At 40.1% G+C, this 24,287-nt stretch overlaps 1 protein-coding gene across 1 annotated transcript in view; it reads right to left on the bottom strand.

Annotated features, from left to right (window-relative positions):
- The window catches only part of LOC137631815 (protein phosphatase 1G), a 43,432-nt gene extending 19,434 nt beyond the window's left edge, over positions 1 to 23,998 (bottom strand). Inside the window, exons 1-4 of the mRNA XM_068363812.1 lie at positions 23,769 to 23,998; positions 11,293 to 11,542; positions 6,540 to 6,673; positions 1,822 to 2,414 (exon numbers count right to left, since the gene is read on the bottom strand). Of these exons, the coding sequence (XP_068219913.1) occupies positions 1,822 to 2,414; positions 6,540 to 6,673; positions 11,293 to 11,542; positions 23,769 to 23,879 (1,088 nt within the window). The 5' untranslated portion in view covers positions 23,880 to 23,998. The remainder of the gene's footprint in view (positions 1 to 1,821; positions 2,415 to 6,539; positions 6,674 to 11,292; positions 11,543 to 23,768) is intronic.
- Positions 23,999 to 24,287: the final 289 nt, after the last annotated feature.

The following is a 24,287-nucleotide window of genomic DNA, read 5'->3' as shown; positions in this document are numbered from 1 at the left end:
TTTTACTACTCCCTTAACTGCCCCCAACACTTTGCAAACTTCATTCACTCTCTGCCGTACATCTGCTTCCACTCCAAATTTTCTGCAACAACAGACCCCAAGTACTTAAACTGATCCACCTCCTCAAGTAACTCTCCATTCAACATGACATTCAACCTTGCACCACCTTCCCTTCTCATACATCTCATAACCTTACTCTTACCCACATTAACTCTCAACTTCCTTCTCTCACACACTCTTCCAAATTCTGTCACTAATCGTCCAAGCTTCTCTTCTGTGTCTGCAACCAGTACAGTATCATCCGCAAACAAAAACTGATTTACCTCCCATTCATGGTCATTCTCGTCTACCAGTTTTAATCCTCGTCCAAGCACTCGAGCATTCACCTCTCTCACCACTCCATCAACATACAAGTTAAACAACCACGGCGACATCACACATCCCTGTCTCAGCCCCACTCTCACCGGAAACCAATCACTCACTTCATTTCCTATTCTAACACATGCTTTACTACCTTTGTATAAACTTTTCACTGCTTGCAACAACCTTCCACCAACTCCATATAACCTCATCACATTCCACCTTGCTTCCCTATCAACTCTATCATACGCTTTCTCCAGATCCATAAACGCAACATACACCTCCTTACCTTTTGCTAAATATTTCTCGCATATCTGCCTAACTGTAAAAATCTGATTCATACAACCCCTACCTCTTCTAAAACCACCCTGTATTTCTAAGATTGCATTCTCTGTTTTATCCTTGATCCTATTAATCATTACTCTACCATACACTTTTCCAACTACGCTTAACAAACTAATACCTCTTGAATTACAACACTCATGCACATCTCCCTTACCCTTATATAGTGGTAAAATACATGCACAAACCCAATCTACTGGTACCATTGACAACACAAAACACATATCAAACAATCTCACCAACCATTCAAGTACAGTCACACACCCCTCCTTCAACATCTCAGCTCTCGCACCATCCATACCAGATGCTTTTCCTACTCTCGTTTCATCTAGTGCTCTCCTCACTTCATCTATTGTAATATCTCTCTCATTCTCATCTCCCATCACTGGCACCTCAACACCTGCAACAGCAATTATATCTGCCTCCCTATCATCCTCAACATTCAGCAAACTTTCAAAATATTCCGCCCACCTTTTCCTTTCCTCCTCTCCTTTTAACAACCTTCCATTTCCATCTTTCACTGTCTCTTCAATTCTTGAGCCAGCCTTCCTTACTCTCTTCACTTCTTTCCAAAACTACTTCTTATTCTCTTCATATGAATGACCCAATCCCTGACCCCACCTCAGGTCAGCTGCCCTCTTTGCCTCACGTACCTTGCGCTTTACTTCCACATTTTTCTCTTTATATTTTTCATACTTCTCTATACTATTACTCTGCAGCCATTCTTCAAAAGCCCTCTTTTTCTCTTCACTTTTACCTTCACTCCTTCATTCCACCATTCACTGCCCTTCCTCATGCTGCCTCCAACAACCTTCTTTCCACATACATCACTTGCAATCCCAACAAAATTTTCTTTTACTAACTTCCACTCCTCCTCTAAATTGCCAGTTTCTCTTACTTTCACTTCGTCATATATCATTTTCAACCTTTCCTGATATTTACTTTTTACCCCCGGTTTTATTAGCTCTTCAACCCTCACTACCTTCCTTTTACATCCACCTACTCTATTCCCCCATTCTTTTGCTACAACTAATTTTCCTTCCACCAAAAAATGATCAGACATACAGTTAGCCCTACTTGATATATAACTACAGTATATTTAAAAAAAAAACTACTCACTCGACACCATCCTCAAAGTTGTCATCTTCTTCGTCGTCGTCGTCTTCATCGCTGAGTTCATCCTCCGAAGCCCCTTCTTGCAGTCTACGATATATGAGCTCGGCTTTCACAGCTGCCTCTCTCTTCTTCTCTTTCGTCTCCGCATCCTTTAAAGCCGCAACCACACAATTTTTCAGGAGAGCTTTGCCTTTCCCTCCCTTTGTTGCTTTTCCTTTACCCTTACCACTCTCCTGTCCTTCTCCACCATTCACTATAACTTCCCCATTCTCTAATTTTACTTCTTGCTCACAATCTTTAGTGGATTTGTCTTTGCTTTCTTCCTTGTCATCTTCTCCTACATCACCGTTTACATGCTTAAACTCACCACCATTAACCTGTGAACTTGTTTGTGGTTCAGTACCATTTTGGCATCCATCTTTCTCACTGTCACTGACAGAACCTTCTGCACTTTTAAGGTCACTCTTGTTAGGGGACGAGGAGGAGGATGGAGACTCAGAGCACACCGATTCACTTAGATCAAATTTGATAGAGTCATCTGACTTGGTTTCACAGCTAGTGCTTCCAGATTTTGCCTTCAGGAAAGGAGACACAACCTGGAATTTTAAACAAAGGTTAGTTGGATTTCAAGCATTGAACTTGAACGTATCAATTATTCCAACATATACAAACTTGAAAAATAGTCCCTAAAAATTATAAAACCAACACAATTGCATTATAAAGTATGGCATCATTTTCGTCACATTTCAGGCATATAGCATACAGTATAACTACATTCAGCCAGTAGTATCTGGAAACTATTCACCCGGTGGTGTAGGTGCAGGCATTACAATTTAATGCATTTTTGAGTTTCTCAGCAACGAGCAAAAGTTAACCTGTTATACAAGCTATAATTTACTTCATACCTTACTTTCAATTAATTATACTAATAACTGAATTAAATCACCATCAAAATCTATAAATATTTGTCTCCATCTCAAAATAAGTGATCAAGGTAAAACAAAAAGACAACTCATCAATCGCAGTCTATCATGATGTCAAGACGTCGTGCAGGGACAGAAACTGTAAATCTACTCCCGTTGGGGTAGAATTCTATTTAATCTCATTGTATAAACAAAAACTTTCTCCTTCATACGTGTTCATAATATTCATGTTTTGCACCCCGTTACTGTTATAATTGAATGAGATAAATGATTGAAAATCAGTTGACTGTCAACTTAATTAAGATTAGCCACCTGTCCACACGCATCCCATTTAATAACTTTTTATAGCATAAGAATCAGGCATTGATATTACTGTATATAATTATGTCTATATGCCTATTTTAAAGGCTAAACGTTTACATTTTCATACATAGGCCTCTCGTAAGAATTAATACTATCTAATTGTACAATAGACTGACTATATACAGTATATAAAAATGATCATCTCCCAAGCCTCTCTCCACCCAAGCTAGGACCAAGGGGAGCCAGGCAATGGCTGCTGATGACTTGGCAGATAGACCTACAGGCTCTCCCAAACACCCCATTCTTAGCTCAAAAGGATGGTGAGGTTGCAGCGACCAAAGAAACTAACAACTTTGAGCGGGACTCAAACCCCAGTCTGGCATTCACCAGTCAGTGATGTTATCGAATCAGCCCGCCATAACCCGTCATGTGCATTAATGCTTTATTGCAAACATGTTATAACAACTGTAACCCGGCATTTACTTCTCCTGTTACTCATTCATGTTGTCAAAAATATTCTGTCACTTTATCTATCTACATAACAAGGAACTTACCCCATTTTTTTTGTGGGGGGGGTAGCCGACATCAAAACAATTGAAAAAAAGGCGACCTTTCCACTCTACACTCCTCGGCTGGTACTGCTAGGTGCCAGAGCCCACCCCTCCCAGTTATCCACCACAGATGAAAAGTCATAACCCTGAATCCCCTACTGCTGCTACCTCTATGGTCATCCAAGGAAACCGGAGGAGGCAGCATGGCCTACCGGTACTGTGTCATAACCGCTCGCCATTCATTCCTATTTCTAGCATGCTCTCTTGCCTCTCTCACATCTACCCTCCTATCACCCACAGCTTTCTTCACTCCATCCATCCACCCAAACCTTGGCCTTCCTCTTGCACTTCTACCAACTCATGCATTCATGCTTCTTTAGCAGACAGCCATTTTCCATTCTCTCAACATGGCCAAACCACCTCAACACATTCATATCCACTATAGGTGCTATATCATTTCTTACACCCGTTCTCACCCTCACTACTTCGTTACTAACCCTATCTACTCGAGATACACTAGCCATATTCCTTAGACACTTCATCTCAAACACATTCAATTTCTGTCTCTCCGTCATTTTCATTCCCCCACAACTCCGATCCATACATCACAGTTGGTGAAATCACTTTCTTATACAGAACTCGCTTTACATTCATGCCTAACTCTTATTCTTTACCATTCCCTTCACTGGCCCTAACACTTTGCATCTTCATTCACTCTCTAACGTACATCTGCTTCCACTCCACCATTTGCTGCAACAATAAACCCAAATTACTTAAAATGATCTACTCTCCATTCGACATGACATTCAACCTCGCACCACCATCCCTTCTCATACATCTCATATCCTTACTCTTACCCACATTAACTCTCAACTTCCTTCTCTCACACACCCTTCCAAATTCTGTCACTAATCGACCAAGCTTCTCTTCTGAGTCTGCAACCAGTACAGTATCATCCACAAACAACCCATTCATGATCATTCTTGTCTATCAGTTTTAATCCTCGTCCAAGCACTCGAGCATTCACTTCTCCCACCACTCCATCAACATACAAGCTGAATAACCAAGGCGCCATCACACATCCCTGTCACTTTTTAACTTATTTAAAAACATAACTAGAAAACTGCCATTACACCCAATTTATAACTTATAGTGCATCCAAAACTGTGATACCAATTTTCATTTTATCAACATGAGTATTATTTTAGCTCTAGTCGTTATACTATAAGCTGAAACAGCTAAAACCCAGTTATAAATTTTACATGATTTAGAAAACCACTAGAGAAAGACATTGTGAGCAATGATTTCTACTACATTCATACTTTCAATGCTGAATCTTGGATCTCTTTCACATTAGCTGCTTCATACACATTATTATCATTACTTGCTAAGCTACAATCCTAGTTGGAAGAGCTGAATGCTATAAGCTCAAGGGGGCCCAGCAAAGAAAGGAAATAAGGAAGCAGATAGAATGATGTGCCTGAGTGTACCCCAAGACAGTGGAAGACCATGGTACAGAGGTTATGGCACTACCCAAGACTAGAGAACATTGGTAGTTTTTTGGAGTGTTCTTCTCCTAGGAGTGCTGCTTACCATACCCTAAGTCTCTTCTACCCTTACCAAGTGGTAAGTAGCTATTGAAGAATTACAGCACAGTTAACCCCATCAGTGAAAAATTGTTTGGATATCGTAGTGTTGTCAGGTATATGATGAAATAGGAGACTGTGAAAAAAAATTGGGCAGGACTATTTGGTGTATTTGTAGGCATAAGAAAAATTAGCCGTAACCAGAGAAAAAGATCCAATATTGCACTATCTCTCCAGTCAAAGGAACCAATAACTCTCTACTAGTAGTATCTAAATGGGTGGCTGGTGCCTAGGCTATAGGCCATCAAACTTTCACCCTCCCCGCTACAAGGTATGCCACCATTACCAAGGTCTTTGGAGACTAAGTTCACCACTGAATAAATCAACATTACAGGCATGCCAACAGAACCTCTTGCTTCATAGCAGCCCAACACCTATTAATCAATTGAACTGTGTTTTTGTCATACATATAATCTTTCTGATAAGAATGAAATATCTTATTTTCTAATGTAGGATCTTTACCCAGAAAATAACCTGTTATCACATATGCCAAACACTACACACTTTTTTTCCCTTCCAGAACCTGATTTCCTTTCAGCAGCTCATCCTTTAAAGGAAGATAATCTATTAAAAGTTTGTAGTTGTTATTATCTAAACATAATGGAACACTTAATACAGTAATGATTTGGACAGATTACTTAAAAACCATTTTTCTCCTCTTCCTTTTTTACTTCAACTGATTCTGCATTAAAAAAAAAAATGATTCTACATTAAAAAAAAATAAATCTAATAATCTATCAAAAATATCCAAATGATATAAATCGATGCAATACATAGCAGGGTAATCACACAACACACTTCAAGTAATGATGTAAAATCCAAACTTTTTCTCTACTGAGCCATCAGACCCTTCCCTATGGAAAGATCACCCAAATAAATTTTGACAATCTTGAATAAGACGGAAATTACTTTCTTGGAAATTTCACAAACAACAAATTTGGCACTGCACCCTAAAATTAACAGCTCTATCCAATTATACATTTAATGCTCTAACCGAGTTTTAAAACTTACCTCCCAGATTTTTGTCACTAGATCAGTTGAATATCAACGGCAGAAATTACTTCTAACAAGTTTTGGCTTTGAGATGCGAGTGAAGAAAAACTTTTCCAAAACTCAAACCAACACTTTTTTCTTAACCCATTAATAGACTAGCCCCAGATATTTTGTAATCAGCACTCGTCTTGTACTAGAGCTAATTGTATGAAAATTTACCAGAATTTTATATATTGTCACACAAAGGTTGTCTAATATGCAGAAATGTGTGGCATGCATAATTTTTCTTAAGAGTTATACTGTACCTTTTTTTCTTTTTCTTTCATGACTCTAGTAAGCTGAGGGTTTTCAGCATACTTTGCCATGACTTCGTCCAAGGGCATGGTCGCCTCCCGATACAAACTGTCCACCTCCTCCTGCTCCTCTTCAGAGTCAGACTCTGCAAATAAAATGTAGCAAATTAGACAAATCTTAAAAAATTTAATATAAATAAATAGATCAATGGTAGGAATACATTCACAGCCCTTTCAAACTGTGCAAATACAATGATGCTTCTTCATAAGCTCTGTTTAATCAAAACTTAGAAAGTCTTCAGTCTTTTACTTTAACAAATACATGCCCTTATCAAAGGAATGGAACCTTCCAGAGAGGCCTAAGGTTACTGTGACAGATGCTGTCTTCAGATCCCTTCATTGACTGGCTGCAATCACAGACCCTTCAGACTGTTAAAATACTATGCATAAAGATGCCCTCCCCTGGTTTAGTTAGCAACTATTGCTGGAACTTGTGCTGGAATTACTTATGGGAGATCATGATCTACATTCCCTTTTTCTGCATCATGCCAGGGCCACTAATATGATTTAAATAACTGTCAAGAGTACGTTTTGCTCAATAGCAATCATGAAAAGTGTTTATTTGGTTGCCAATCAAGTTAGCAGAAGGAAACTTTTTTTTTAGGTTTGGGTAGCTGTGGATGATGAAGATAATGAACCACACACATGTTCAGTCATCTTTAGAAGAGCTTCTCACAAGCTCTTGAAGACATTACTTGTCTCCATTGTTCAGATTCAGAAGTCCACTGAATCCTACCTTAATAATTGTCATTCAGGTCCTTCACAACCTGTTGCCAAATGTAGCCCAACTTCCTAAGGTAAATATATTTTGCCAAATGTAGCCCAACTTCCTAAGGTAAATATATTTTGCCAAATGTAGCCCAACTTCCTAAGGTAAATATATTTTGCCAAATGTAGCCCAACTTCCGAAGGAAAATATATTTTGCCAAATGTAGCCCAACTTCCTAAGGTAAATATATTTTGCCAAATGTAGCCCAACTTCCGAAGGAAAATATATTTTGCCAAATGTAGCCCAACTTCCTAAGGTAAATATATTTTGCCAAATGTAGCCCAACTTCCTAAGGAAAATATATTTTGCCAAATGTAGCCCAACTTCCTAAGGAAAATATATTTTGCCAAATGTAGCCCAACTTCCTAAGGTAAATATATTTCGCCAAATGTAGCCCAACTTCCTAAGGTAAATATATTTTGCCAAATGTAGCCCAACTTCCTAAGGAAAATATATTTTGCCAAATGTAGCCCAACTTCCTAAGGTAAATATATTTCGCCAAATGTAGCCCAACTTCCTAAGGTAAATATATTTTGCCAAATGTAGCCCAACTTCCTAAGGAAAATATATTTTGCCAAATGTAGCCCAACTTCCTAAGGTAAACATATTTTGCCAAATGTAGCCCAACTTCCTAAGGTAAATATATTTTGCCAAATGTAGCCCAACTTCCTAAGGTAAATATATTTCGCCAAATGTAGCCCAACTTCCGAAGGTAAATATATTTTGCCAAATGTAGCCCAACTTCCTAAGGAAAATATATTTTGCCAAATGTAGCCCAACTTCCTAAGGTAAACATATTTTGCCAAATGTAGCCCAACTTCCTAAGGTAAATATATTTTGCCAAATGTAGCCCAACTTCCTAAGGTAAACATATTTTGCCAAATGTAGCCCAACTTCCTAAGGTAAATATATTTTGCCAAATGTAGCCCAACTTCCTAAGGTAAATATATTTTGCCAAATGTAGCCCAACTTCCTAAGGTAAACATATTTTGCCAAATGTAGCCCAACTTCCTAAGGTAAATATATTTTGCCAAATGTAGCCCAACTTCCTAAGGTAAATATATTTTGCCAAATGTAGCCCAACTTCCTAAGGAAAATATATTTTGCCAAATGTAGCCCAACTTCCTAAGGAAAATATATTTTGCCAAATGTAGCCCAACTTCCTAAGGAAAATATATTTTGCCAAATGTAGCCCAACTTCCTAAGGTAAATATATTTTGCCAAATGTAGCCCAACTTCCCAAGGTCAATACAATATTAAGTGTTTCATCCAGTAAAGAATTTGAAAGTACCCTGCTCTCTATATATTTGAAAACCACACAGATTAGATTAGCTTTTATTGGCAAAATAACATACAAATCATACATTGGTACATAATATACAAATATGTCCAACATACAACAGATATTCAAAAGCTAACCATTATATAATACAATATTTACTTCATGACAAAGGAATTTACTAGAATAATAGTAATAATTATGTTTCATTTAGAAACCTGACACATCTCAAATCATATAAAAATTATGCAATAGAAAACTATGCTTGAAATCTCACATTCGTAATTTGATCTAAACTCCTCCCGGAAATGCCAAAGACAAAATGTCTATTCAGTCAAAACTGACAGCCTCAAAATCTTTACATACTTTAGTTCCGTTGAGGTATCATCACTCACGTGGTTTAAGGGTTTGTGTATCACCATGATCAATCGGCAAAGCTGTAATGGTCAGGGGCATCCACTCTATATTTAACATGCAACAGAGAGTGGATGAGCAAACAAAGTGGATGCTAGTTATTTCTTAAATATTAGTTAAAACCTTTTACACCTTTCCATTAATTTGTTTATGCTTGGAAACCAGTGAGTAATAGAAGAACCTTTAACATAAAGAATGTGGTGCATCCGACAAAGAAAGAAGCAGTTTGAGATCCTGACTGGGGTTTGGAGGTGGCTAGAAAATCTTGAAAGCCGCTTTGGGGAGTGCGCCAGAGCGGTGTGTTGTCAGAATCGCCTTCAAGGGGGCTGGACCCCCTGAAAGTAACTGCATGGTAGATGATGAAGTCATGGCTAACCTTCCTCCACCATAACCTCTAAGTTCCTGAGGAAAGAGACATAGCTTTCTGAACCAGGTCCTCAATATCAATGTCTCCTTTTGTACAGCTTGCCAGGTGAATATGAAAACAACAGCATCCCTTATTTCAGGGCCCAACTGGCATTTGATACGCTGACTGCTGTGATATGAAGGACACTACTTTTCCAGCAGAGCAAAGTAAATAACTGTAATTCACCAAATTCCCGAGTGGTGGCGAGGTAAGCTGACCAAAGGTCGCTACAAGCCTCCTCGAAGCAGACTCATGAGCTGAGAAGACTGTGCTTCCAGTCTAGTCTTTACACATGCAAAACTGCCACCTGTGGGATCAAACGGAAGAGATGTGGTTGCACCTTCGAGCATGTAACATCTCTTTATTTAACCTAGCTCGACCACAATGAATTCTTAGGCCAGGTCTGAGATTTCCCTTTGTCCAACTTGAAGCCATTGATCACTGCGGGGTGCTAAACACACATCAGTAACTGTCACGCCCATTTTCACAGGGGTCATGGAAACCTCTGCCAGATCATTACAGTCACTAATGAAGGCAAGACCACCAATTTACAAATATAGTTGAGCCTCCCAATAGTCGGTTGTATCGAAAATATGTTTCCTAAGACATAAAACCAAACAAAATTCTTCCAAATTGTATACAGGCATACTATACATGCCCAACATCCTATGTAACAACAACTTTTTAAAAACTAATTTGTATTTTTCCAAACTACACAAACCAGAGTACTTTACATTAGAAAACGATAAAAGCAAAGCTGGGAATACGGAAATTATTACTATAATTATCATTACTTGCTAGGCTATAACCCAAGTTGGAAAAGCAGGATTCTAAAATTTTAGCCCAGGGGCTCCAACAGGGAAAATATAACGATGGCTAAGGATGATAGGTGCCCTAGTGGTTTTTGCCACCGATGAGGTGGCAGGTGGGGTAGACAAAGGATGGGCAGAGCTAATCGCTGCAAACAGGACATTCTTTCCTGGAATGGATAAACCTTCTAGATCTCTGAGTCTATATCTATACCTAGATACACGCGTCTTTGTGTGGGCGTTAATTCTCATTTCTTTTGGTTCACCACAATCCCAAGATTGTGGCAAATCAAATGAAGTCTGTCTGGGCGGAGAAGGACAACACCCGATTCAGCTAATCGTCAAGATAACGAAGGAGATGAACGCCGTTGATGTGTACCCACACCGATACAAGAGTAAAAACTCTCATGAAACTGAAATCCCTGCTGAGAAATTAAGATTCGCTTCGGCGTCCTTGGATCTGTGGGGCCAGATGATTTAGGGAATGTTTTTCCGTCTTTGCTCTCGCATGAGGAAGCGGCTTCCAGGGGAGCGAGGCAATTTGTAGTTCCCTCAGGATCCTTGGGGATGTCCTTAGCTTGTCCTGGAAATTTATTCCTATCATCCTTCTTGGTTCTCTAGAGAGGTGGAGAGTTGGTCGGAGGTAAACTCTATTGGGGAGAGCTTATAGTTCTCTACTAGAGTTACCTCTCTCGGAGACACACCCTTGATGGAATCTAACACTGAAAAGGGGAAAACACCTAGTAATTCTAACAACCAAGTCAGCAAGCTCAGCATTGTTCATCTGAACTTGGCAGTAGTAAAGTGAGGGTTGCTCTGCCTGTTGTGTTGGTGGAGTTTACCAGCCACCCAGCGATCAACGATGTTTACCTTGTGAAAATCTAACAGACATTTCAGTTTTGTCGATATTATACTCGTACTGTATTAAAAGTAGACAGTTTGTACCCCACAGAGGAACAAATACAATTGTAAACAGCAATATTTCATTAACTATTCCATTTCAAACAAGATAAAAATGCGCGACTTACCATCATCCTTTGTGCCAGCTATTTGCTTGAGGACAGTGACGACTTCTGGCTTTACCAAGGTTGCATCAAAAGCCAGGAAAGCCTTCTTTAAAGACTCGGGCACATTCTCATCTTGGTGTGAACTGAATTTTTTAATAAACTCGGGTAACTTGGAAGCTGTGTAAGCTGCCACCTCATGTCCTCCATGACCATCATACACAGCAAAGAGGTGAGAATCTCCTTCAAAATCTATGATGGAATTGTGAGCATCCTGGAAGAATATCAAAAGATCAGAAACACTCTCAGAGTGTACACACACAATAAACTTGGTTTTATTTTATTTTTCAATCACCAATTCTATTTGCCACATACTGTACTAAATGCTAGTACATTAATACCTTGGTTTATGAGTGAATAAATACAAGCAAATTTTTTACTAGCATTTTATTGGTTTGTGAGCAAAATTTCAGTCAGTATGCATTGTTTTTGTGGTCAAATACTAACGCTTCTAACACGTGATCAATAACAGAGCCAATGCAGTGATAACTGTATAATTACTATTATTATCATTATCGTTAATAAACTACAACCCTAGTTGGAAATGCAGGATGCTATAAGCCCAAAGGATCCAACGGGGAAAAAAAGCCCAATGAAAAAACGACAAATAACTACAAGAAAAGTAATGAACAATTAAAAGAGAACATTTTAAGAGTAACAACATTAAGAGATCTTTTAAATATAAACTATATAATTTTCACCCTAAAAGCAGTCAATCATCTCTATTGTAGATAGATTCCTTATAAATAGTGGAGGAAGTGTACATAAGTTGTTCTATATAGAAAACTCCAGATATTTTACTAAAACCACTCCTGGAAGGAGACTCCATCCAAGATGTAATAACCCCCCCCCCCCCCCCTTACTCTCTCTTAATTCCCACGCCAGCCACATCTATTCAAAGGTAAAATGCAAGTCAATTTATCGATATTTCTTTTTTTTAATGAAACTATTCAATTTACATCTAAAAAATCCTTTTTATATTTTTATTCAAGTGTTGGGTCTAATGTGTCCCTTTTCTGGTCTGGGCACCAATTCATACAATTTTTATTCAAAATTCCAAGGAAAGATATTTAGATAGTTGAGTATTCCACATTTTTCTCTAAATTTCTGTCGAATAAATGATCAGCTTCCCTTATATACTATATTGTATGGTATTAGCAAATATATATTTGCCCTTCATGTCTCTAAAGTATGTTCTACTCAATTCTTTGTCCACTTATTTATATAAAGTATTGAAAATAATAAAATTATGATTATCCTGAAGGACACATAGTCAAAAGATAAGTAAATAGGCTAAATGTGTAAAGTTTGCCCAGAAAATGAGACAAGAATCTGTTATGAAAGCCATTCTTACCAGTGTGTGCACATTTGATACATGTATCCTTTGTGTGGGGAGGGACATTTTTGGATATAAGGGAAGGGGCTCACTAATGGTAAGTAAATAACACAAACATGACAAATTTGGAAGCTATCAGTACTTCTAACAATACAAACCATTAGTTCTTGACATAGAAAAAATCAGCGCAAGCTAGCATATGGCTATAAAAACTTTTAAAGAGGTGTTAATAATGGTTGCGGGGAGAAGCCCCGCTCCTCACTCACATCAATTTCACTCCTATCAAAGAAGGGATTTGTCCATAACTGCCTCCGCATCCTGGAGAGGATACAAGGAAGGGCACTTGATTCAGGAGTTACATGGCAAAAGATGCTCTTTGGCACCTGAAGATGGCATCACGCTTCTTCAGGATCCAGTTGGCCCACTGGGTTGCCGTGTCTTGTTTTAAGATCTCCATTGCTTCGCACCCATGAGAACAATGTTCTTAAATGCCCGACATTTCTCGAGAGAGTTTACCTTGGCAATGGATTCGGCAGCCAACTTGACAATAGTAGATCCAACCGTTATCTGATGGGTCTAAGAGCATAAAACATTCATAGCCACATCTCTTCTCTGCGGAGGGGAGTAAGGGGCCTCACCAAATCCATTTACTATCCAAAAGCAGGCGAGAACCTGCATAAATACAGATTCAAACTTGCCTTCCTCCATGTCAGGAGTCTTAGGGCTAGCAGCAGGAGGGAGATCACTGATAGAATCACCTGAGTAGGAACAATAGTCATCATCAGGTTTTGCCATAGAGGCACAAGGCCTAGCAGGGTCTGAGCTGACCTCCTGGACTGGCACCACAGTTGCTGCTAACCGGACCCATCTCTGAAGATCTGGATCCTCCGCAAGCTTGGAGGGCCAATTCTTCGGCAGGGAGTTAGCATAGTTACGCTGGCAGAACTTGCTAGTAAACGAAGCGAGAATACTGGACGTAGCCTTGTCCTGCCCTGTGACCACAGGTTTCATTAGGATCAGCACCAGGACGGGAGGTTTCATTGGGATCAGCACCAGGACGTCCCGTCCTGGTGCTGCCCTCTTTGCCTCACTTACCTTGCACTTTACTTTCACATTTTTCTCTATATCTTTCATACTTCTCTACACTATTACTCTGCAGCCATTCTTCAAAAGCCGTATTCCCAGCTTTGCTTTTATCGTTTTCTAATGTAAAGTATTCTGGTTTGTGTAGTTTGGAAAAATACAAATTAGTTTTTGAAAATTTGTTGTTACCTAAGATGTTGGGCATATATAGTAAGCCTGTATACAATTTGGGATTGGCACCAGGATGGGAGGTGCCGCGAAAATGGAAGGGTGGACAACCTCTATAGGGAAGAGCCTAAAAGAACCTACAAAAGACAGATCTTTCGATCCCCTAGGGGAACTGGGATAGACAGTGTCATTAGGCAGAGGCGTGGCTTGTCTAGGCCAACGCCACCCCAGATGAGGCTTAATGGGAATAACTCCCCATTTCTCAAACACCGGATCAGTGCCATATGATATGGCCTTGACTTCTTGCCCTTCTTGGCAGCATTACCACCTAAAACCTTCTCCCTTCGGTGCCAGAATGGTAACCGGGGAACCCCTATTGAGAATAGCATCAGACGCCTAGCAGCTGTGGGTGAGGAGGGCACGGGAACAGCATGTGCTCCTGCTTTGGGTTGTTGTTATGCAGGCAATGGCAGCAGCACAAAGCAACCTCAGGTCAGAAGGAGACTGAGGATTGCTGTGAACTGCCACCCTTCCAGGATAGGACCTCGGGTCAGTCAGTGGTTGGTGAAAAGTTGGGACGATGGCAGCACCTGCTTTAAGGATCTCCTGAAGGAGAGCATCACGAGACAAGACTGGTGCAGCTGGTTCACACATGACCTGTTCCTGAGCTGGAACACGAGCCACCTGGGGAGGTGTCAGAGGTACGCAAAACTGCCTCACACGCTCCCCCCCTTGTGCTGACAGGAGATCGTGAACAATCACAAGCCACTAAAGCTTGCGCAGCTATCTGCAAGCAATCGTGCAGTGGATCACTGCTCGTCACAGGTGCCCACTGTCTCTCGAGCTACCTAGCGGGGTAGATTGCACTCACCTGTGCATAAGCGAGACACAGAATGTTGGTATGCGAACGTGATGTCATGTTGCGCTCGCTAATCTACGTGGTGAGTTCTGAATGGCCGAGCAAGCCAGGCAAGCTGCCATAGATGACTGTGCGCACTGGAGACTTTGGGATTCTCACGAGACCCCAGCGGCTAGGTTAGGCACACGTTGAATAGCAGGATGATCTTGAGAATCATCTGTCAGCTTTTGAGAGCTCTGCTCTAAAGAGCTAAAGCATGCTGGAGACATGTCGCACTGGCGCTTCTACGCAGCCTGAGGAGTTGGACTTCCCCGATGAAGACGAGCTTACAGACAAATGGCGTACGCCGAGATCTAAAACATGATGAAAACGACCGAGCACAGCAAGTTCTCTGATTAGTGCCAAGAGGAAGATCAAATCTGTCTCAGTCAGCAGAAGACTCGTGATCTGAAGTAACCAATGATGGATCCTGAGAGATTCTCCCTGAGGATGGTTCAGCATGGGAGCAAGGGATCACCACAAGCTTGGCATATGACAGGTGGTGGTTGGCTTTACTTTCAACAAGCAGCCAAAGAGTGACCTGTCCCATTAACAGTCATTCTGCACACTTAGGCAGAATGACATTCTTCCTCAGAGTGATCTTTCTGGAGCTGAACATTTTCATGGTTTTGTCTTCCTTGGAAGTGGGACAGTGCTTGTACTAGGAGTCTAGCAGCCTGATCTGAACCTGGGGAGGAACTGTGAGGAGCAGAATTTTTTTTAAAAGTGTTCTTGGTCCCATTTCATCTGAACTTGAGGCTTCAGCAGATGAAGCTTCCCTGGTTAGTTAGTTATTTATTGACAATTATTACATTTTTACACAGTTGCAAATATACATTTCATTTTCTATCCATTACATTCAGTAAATCAAATAGGGGTAAAGATCCTAAATTAAATACTGTAATGATTGTCCATTAGGATATCTCAACATTTCATTAGCTTTAAAGAACTCTAAATGTTGACCTAACCTAAGATAAAAAAAAAAAAAAAAAAAAATACATTACAACATGAGAAGAAAATTATTTAGTGTTTACAGTTATTCAGAGTTATACTGAATAAGTTGAGTACGTTCGTCATTATGGCTCATGCAATCTTCAATGGAATCAAGATTAATCCCTGTAAAATCTTCTCTAACATACAAGAGCAAAGGACAGTTTTGGAGGAGCAAGGAGTCTTCAATGTTGCCTTATGTGCCTTAGCCCGAGGGGTCCGAAGGATGGATGTCATCTCCAAAGGAGACCAGTCTCTCGGGGACTGGCAGCAATGACAGGAAGACCGTCCACTATTGGTCTTTACCAACAGAGATCAGGTGGTGGAAACTATCGTCTCCTATAAACATTCCCTAGAACAGGTAACGAACAGATGTCTTGCCTGAGCGCGCTCATGCCACCGGGCTCGAACATGTCATCACAGATCCGAGAATTCAAGAGCTTGTTCTTGGAGAATCCTTGGGGGGGGGGGGGGTGCACTGCTTACGAAACCTAATGAGACTTGCAAAAGTGAGCCTTCCTGTCTCATAGGAGCAATTTGGCCACTAATATAAATATCTCATAAATAATGAAAGCATGTCCTATACGGCAGTTCCCAAGGGTAGGAATAGCTACCCGTTTAACTTGGCTTTTAATGCCTATGATGAATAGCGAAAAACTTGCGAAATGTGTACAGTAAATGGCTGTGGTTGGGCAACATTCAGGGTGTATGTATGATGACGACCAAGCCCCAGAACCCCCTTATTTCAACAATATTGCAAAATTATAAAGAATACACTATTTGAAATGTTTTAAATACCACCGGTTAAAGTACTTACAAGATAGATATAAATTTTTTTGGAAAATTATAAAAATTGCCTTAGAGTTTGCGAGTCAAACAGTCTCTTTCCCTAACAGGCACTTCCGCACTTGTGTAGCTCCTAGAATTCACTGTAGATGACATTTAGATCAATTCACCAGCAGTTTAACGGCGATATAATGAACTAATGGTAGATGCAGTAATTTGAAACTGCCCAATCAAACCGCTTGACCCGGGAAATCGCTGGATGTTTTTTTTCTTTTTTATCACACACACTTCATATCTCCAAAATTTAAACAAGGTCAAATGAGCATCAAGTGTGGGTCAGAGATGCCAGTTCTTAGATGCCGAGACGTGAAGATGGCAATATTCATCTCCGAGAGTGACGAAGTTCAACCTGATACAAGTGGCTTCATATATAACTTGAACAATCCAAAACTGGTGAGGGTTATGACCTCCTCCCAACAAAGGGAGTTTATGTATTATTTATATAAAATAGGACTCCAAGACCATTGTTTTGGCTTTCAAGTTAAGTGTTGGTGACATGCGTCACGTTTACAAGGGAAAATTAACTCACGATGGCAAGCCCACTTTTTTTTTTTTGGCGCGTTCAAACAGTTTGTGCCAAACCAAATTTCCAAGAAATATCAGTTTTTTTTTTAAAGATCCAAATTATCTCATAAAGATGATTTAGCTTGCTTTGCATATAGCATACTGCAGAACACAGGCCAGTCTGTCTCATCCAATGGCAAAAAAAAAAAAAAAAAAAAAAAAAAAAAAAAAAAAAAAAAAAAAAAACATGTCCCTTCGAAAGATGATGCAACCCAAAGGTTCAAGTATTCCGACTTCATTGACATCGAGTAATGTAAGTACAACTATATTTGTTATTTAATATATATCATAGGGTAAATGTAGTTCATTGGGACAATTGTAAACTTTCTTGTTAATTGTCAAATCGATTCTTTTTACAAAATATAATTCAGTATCACCTTGTCAGGAGTGAAGCCAGTTGGGAAGCAAACACAGGGGGGGGGGGAGTTATGAATACAACAATCTAACAGGGGTCGCCAGGGATGTGTCAGCCTTCACCCCATAGTTAAGTAGGGAAGGACATGGCTTGTAGGTTAGGTTAGGTAGTATTCTTGTGCAGAGGTTTTACAGTACGACAGACACGGCTATGAACGACTAGAAAATGTAAAGGAAATTACCATTTTCTATGTGCAGTACGCTCTAGTCATTGATATATAGAGGTTCCAATGACTGTTGTTGGGAAACAAGGAATTAGGGGCAAAATCCCCATAAAACAAAACTAAAAGTTAGTTAAGAACCTTTGCAGAACAACAGGGCAGGCCTTCCAGGCACATGAAAAATTAATTTTTTTCCATCCCATTTTCTAGGTACTCCATAGCAGTCTTCTTTACATGACACTAATTGTTTATCACTCTTTATTATGCTGTGATTCGCTTACCTCGCCATTAAACATTACCTCATTCCTCCTCTCTTCTGGACCGCCAGAATATAGAGTAAAAAATGTCCAATATCGCCTCTTTTTCAAGGGAATGATCACAATGAAATAGTATTAAATTCACTAGTTTGGTAAATGCTTGTCCCAACAAACTACATACTAGGACAGGGTCGCTATCGCCAGAAAATAGAGTAAAGATCAACATCTAACGAGTTTTTCTCGGGAAGTTTAACAGAATGAAATAATGAATTAACTAACCTTGTAAATGCTTATCCCAACAATCTACATACAAGGACCACTCGTTGCATGAATGTCGGAAACGTGCAAGAAAAATGGAAACCTAACCCAAACTTCCCCCCAAAACCTGTCCTACAAGCCGTGTCCTTACCTTCCTAATGACCCCCAAACACTGTCACTATCATACAAACCCAACCTAACCGAACCTGGTAGTTCCCTGGTCGCAAGCCCCCGGACCCCCTTTGTAACTCTCCTACACAAAAAGAAAAAAAAAAAAGGTATGGGCAGCACTCTAAATTATATCTTAACCACATTGTAATAATGAAGTTACTCAGGATTACCTTAATATTTGCAGTCGCTGAAGTCTAAATCCTAGGGTTCTTGAGCCCTTCTCTAAATAAAAAATTAAAAAATCACAGGGTAACTTGAGTAAAGTCCCGTAGGTCTAAAAACCATATTGGCTTCAAAGCATCAAGCTGATCTAAATGAGTAATAAACTCAACACCATCGCTCAAACTATACGGAACACGTCTGTCCATTACGGCGTTTAGCGTTGGAAAGGGTTGACCTCGTGCAGGTCAATCTCGGGTCGGGAGGGGGGGGGTTAAAATTTCAAAATAACGCGGCCGGCCTACAAGCGCACGGAAACAAAGGGTTAGTTCAGGTGGTTTGTTTGACACTGGCTTTATCTACCGAAACATCTTAACTAGATGTTGACTAACCTAGCCTTTGGTTGTAAATATAACAAAATAGTGTTTGGCATAATTTCAGGCCATGTCCCAACGGACTACAATCTTAACAAGGGGTTGAGAATGTATATTGTTGCGATTAACGAAAACATAAGTCCGAACATCAATAAATTTCCAAGCTTGCGCCACCAGCTGATAGCCGAACAGAGTGCCGCCCTAAGGGTGTTATTATAGTCATGCAGGAAACAATGCTTGGGGGAAATTTAACAATCGAGGAACTTGGCCGTGGATTCAGCGAACGGCGCATTATAACAACCTTTCCTCTACCTAACAATTCATGATAATTATCATAGCAGTATCAAATACCACTATAAAGGATGTGTCCCAACTAACTACAAACTTAACAAAGGAGTAAGAATGTATATTGATGGGATAGCATTAAATTGTAAAAACGAACTATTCGGGATGTGTGTAGGATGGTGGCCACCTGTATGTATGATAGCAGCCGCCTTATTTTCAACTTTATCGGAAACTTGCAAAGAATATTAACTGTTCAGAATGTTATAAATATCCAGGGTAAGTACTTACTATACCGATATACAAAGATTTTGAAAACCATCTAATTTGACGTGAAATTTATAAGTCGAACGAGCTCTGTACCTTGCCACGCAGTTTCTCGCTCCCATAGTTCCTAGAATTCCCTATAGATGACGTTCTGATCAAATCAACAGCGCCATAGCGGCGGAATACTGAATTATTAATCGGCCGCGGCAATTAGAAACGACCCAATGGGACCCCCCTTGACCTGGGGATTAACTTTTTCACCCAATCATAACTCATTTTTTCTAAAAATTCAAATACGGAAACGGGAGCACCCATCGAGGGTCGGAAATGCTCATTCTTTACCCACGCGGCGCGATGGCAACTAATCAGTGTGTAGATACTTGTGAATCTTTTTTCAATTCAGTCAATCCTAGTATGTAGAGGATTATGAATTTTACAAGTGCTGAGTTTACAAAATATTTATATAAAATGGGACTTTTAGACGACTTTTCCGGCATTTGTGCAAAATGTCGTATCGGTGAAATGAGCTACAAGAATGATGGAAAATCGGCGAATAGTGGAAAAGCCAAGTTTTTCTGGGCGTTGTTCATATAGTTATTGCCGAAAGAAGATCGCCCCTAACCACGGTAGCTTATTTTCACGATCAAAGCTACCGTACGAAGATGTATTTGTTATATTAGCAAGTTTTATTTACGGTTTTTCTCAGAACCAGATTCTCCCTTTGTACAAAAAGTTTGCCTCTCACACACTAGTTGATTGGTACAACTTCTGGCGCGACGTGTGTACGGACATCTTAGTGATGGACAGTAAAAAAAATTGGCAGACCAGGACATATCGTCGAGATTGACGAGAGTAAATTCGGAAAAAAAAAATATAATGTTGGCAGCAAGGTCGATGGCAAATGGGTGTTCGGCAGGATTGACCGGGAAACACGCGAGACTTTTTTCAGGGTTCTCGAGGATCGTTCGGAGAAGACATTGCTCCCGATATTATTAGAATAGGTCCATCCCGAAACTACAATAATTTCGGACTGTTGGAAGGCCTATAATAATATCAAGGATCAATTTCTTCACCACAAAACTGTTAATCATAGCATTAACTTTGTGAGACCAAAAGATCCCAGTGTGCACACCAATACCATCGAATCACAAGGGCGAGTACTAAAAAGATCTGTACTACCGAAATTGATCGGTAAGGGGTGCAGACTGAAGGCATTCCTTGAATTAGTAAAACGTGTTTATCCGCTCAATACCCACGATTCTGATTCCGAAATTCCTGGTCCGTCCCAACACCCGTCCCCTCCACAACGTAGCGTAACAAACCATCCACAAAAAAAGGTGTCCCATCACCCTACATCTCCTAAAAGTGCCCCTCCAATGTGCCCTCCCCAAAAGAAGAAGATGTCTCTCGTCAGAAAGGCAATACCAGTTGAAGACTCGGACTTCAGAGACTTCGAATAAATAGGGGGCCGTTGTAGAGGTTACGAATAAACCCGCAAGCTGAACCGGAAATAATGTAAGTACAACCCTCTCCGTTTCTGGTTTGTGTGATCGCGGCCACATGTATGCATGATGTCGGCCGATTAAGAATATGCTTGTGTGTATGAGTGATAGCGGCCACATGTATGTATGATGACTTCCGATTAAGAATAGGCAAGTGTAAGGGGGGTCGCAGGTGGGCGGTAGCCACCCCGTTTAGGTTTAAGAATAATTATACGGCTATGTACGGGGGGTCGCATGGGGTCGTAATAATGTAAGTACAAATAATGTAAGTACAACCCTCTCCGTAATAATGTAAGTACAACCCTCTCCGTTTCTGGTTTGTGTGATCGCGGCCACATGTATGCATGATTATTATTATTAAATGCTAAGCTACAACTCTAGTTGGAAAAGCAGGATGCTATAAGCCCAGGGGCCCCAACAGGGAAAATAGCTCAGTGAGGAAAGGAAGCAAGGAAAAATAAAATATTTTAAGAATAGTAACAACATTTAAATAAATATTTCCTATATAAACAATTAAAACTTCAACAAAACAAGAGAAAGAGAAACTAGATACAACAGTGTGCCTGAGTGTACCCTCAAGCAAGAGAACTCTAACACAAGACAGTGGAAGGCCATGGTACAGAGGCTATAGCACTACCCAAGACTAGAGAACAATGGTTTGATTTTGGAGTGTCCTTCTCCTAGAAGAGCTGCTTACCATAGCTAAAGAGTCTCTTCTACCCTTACCAAGAGGAAAGTAGCCACTGAACAATTACATTGCCGTAGTTAACCCCTTGGGTGAAGAAGAATTGTTTAGTAATCTCAGTGTTGTCAGGTGTGTGAGGACAGAGGAATATCTGTAAAGAATAGGCCAGACTATTCGGTGTCTGTGTAGGCAAAGGGAAAGAACCGTAACCAGAGAGAAGGATCCAATATGGTACTGTCTGGCCAGTCAAAGGACCCCCTAACTCTCTAGCGGTAGTATCTCAACGGGCGGCTGGTGCCCTGGCCAACCTACTACCTATGATGTCGGCCGATTAAGAATATGCTTGTGTGTATGAGTGATAGCGGCCACATGTATGTATGATGACTTCCGATTAAGAATAGGCAAGTGTAAGGGGGGGTCGCAGGTGGGCAGTAGCCACCCCGTTTAGGTTTAAGATTAATTATACGGCTATGTACGGGGGGTCGCAGGGGGGGCGTTAGGCCCCCCCCACCCGTTAAGGAGATACACATCTTGTAGGTAAGGTTAGGTGGGCCCATTCAAGTTAGGCAGTGTTCTATTCTTGAGTTTTGGCATAACATTCTTTTGTAGAACAACGGCCACGTCTTACGAAGGGTTAGAAAACGGGAAGAAATTCCCGTTTTCTATGTCTGCGGGAGGACCTGGCCGCTGATCTACAAAGGCTCCAACGATTCTCATGCTGTGACGACACGGGCTCTATCTATCGGGAAAGTTTGGAAAACTAAGCAGGAGCTACACGTGACTTGCGTTCGGACCGGGCTGAACTAAGAAAATACTGCTGTGGTAAAGGTAAAACATAATATCTAAAATGATACAAAAACTTCATACTATGGTATATCGCATCATAGTAAAGAACATCTTCCCCATGAAGAAAAACAATTTGGCCAGTAATAAGAAAGATATTGCCCTGTCCCTACGAACCACATTCACCCCAAAAAGTGTTCTATAAAAAGGAAAAAAAAAAGTGTTCTATTAAAAAATGACACTTATATTCGTTCAAATAATTTAATTATCTAAGATTTAATATTTAATGGGGTTAGCTAGCATAAGCAGCTCAGCATGTACCACTTGCCAGTACGTAGGAACTTGATGTTTTTCTTTTTTTGCGAGTGAAGCGACCGCATGGCAAAGCCAGAACCATTTCTAAAGGAAAAAAAAAAAATCCCTCATCTTGGGTCTAATGGGTTTTCGGTTTATTTGCTGTAGAAATGAAGGACAAACTCATTGAAAGCACATTATCTACTACAGGAAAAGCCCTTTAATCTGTTGAAAATGTTGTTCCGTCCGTAAATATAACATTATCCACAATTTCCCATACTAGATCATGATAAGCATCTCCACATAAAATGACTGGATGAATATCAATCTTTTATTCTAGATTTAACATTAGCAATAACATCACTTTTTCATTACCATAGATTATATCGTAATTTTGCAATCTTACTCATTAGAGATTTGCTCTCCTACAGCTACCCAAGTCTGGACATGAGTTTTAGTTCGCCTGGACTGTCCAAATATATAGAGACGTCCCACAGGACTATTCCACATGATAAAATAAAGATAAATTAAGCGTAAAAACCAAACAGCAGTCCTATGAAGTTCCATACCGGCACGTGAATAGAGGCTAAGCTATACAGAAACAAATAAGTTTCAGTATGAACTATGCAATGGCGATTTACCCAAACTTTTAGTAGTCTTACAGATAAAGTTATATAGATTATATAGCTTGCCTATACGTGTCTAGGGCCTACCATCCCCCTGATCTAGTCTAGTTCAGCCGCATCCAACCCTACACCTAATCTAGAGATTTGCCAAGGTTTACAATACCAGACATTTAATACGGGACAGTATAAAACGAATTTCACATCGTTCCTGATCATTCAAGTCGTCATATTCATAAAAATAAATTAAAGTGCGGTCTCGAAAAGGCGACCATCACGCCTACTGGAACAAAGACCCGCCAATTGTAACAGAATTGATAATTACCTCTTGCGACACACGCCACCCTTGCATCGAACTCGCACCATATGCGACATTTTTCCCTTCCTCGTCGTTGCTGATCTTATCCGTCACAGGCACAGACAAATAGGCTCCCATTTTTGAACGACGGTTTATTTAATAACAACATATAGAAGCAAACGAATGCCAAATACACAGACACAAACATGCACACTTCAAGGGGCAGCCGACATGTCTTCACCGACGAGTAGGATGAAGATTTTTAAGGGTTGCCAGTTAGTTGAATACGGATGCGGTACTTTGATTAGATAACAGCTTTAGAGTATTTTGAAGTAATATTAATTATCCATTAATATCAGTTATTTCTCTTCCATAGTTTTACTATGTTTCATAGAGATTTAACGGGAAGTTAAATAATGTTTTGATCTTCTTTGGTAGTTATCGTACTAAGAATGCTACGCTATGCCGCCACATCGGTCAAAATATTCTTTGAACTACAATAAAGTTAAATTAGAAGATATATGCAGTTTAGATTTAATATACACT

The sequence above is a fragment of the Palaemon carinicauda genome, chromosome 40 (assembly GCF_036898095.1).
Source record: "Palaemon carinicauda isolate YSFRI2023 chromosome 40, ASM3689809v2, whole genome shotgun sequence".
Taxonomy (NCBI): Eukaryota; Metazoa; Arthropoda; class Malacostraca; order Decapoda; family Palaemonidae; genus Palaemon; species Palaemon carinicauda.
Note: the sequence above shows the minus strand (reverse complement) of the source record. Positions and strands in the feature narration are given on the sequence as shown.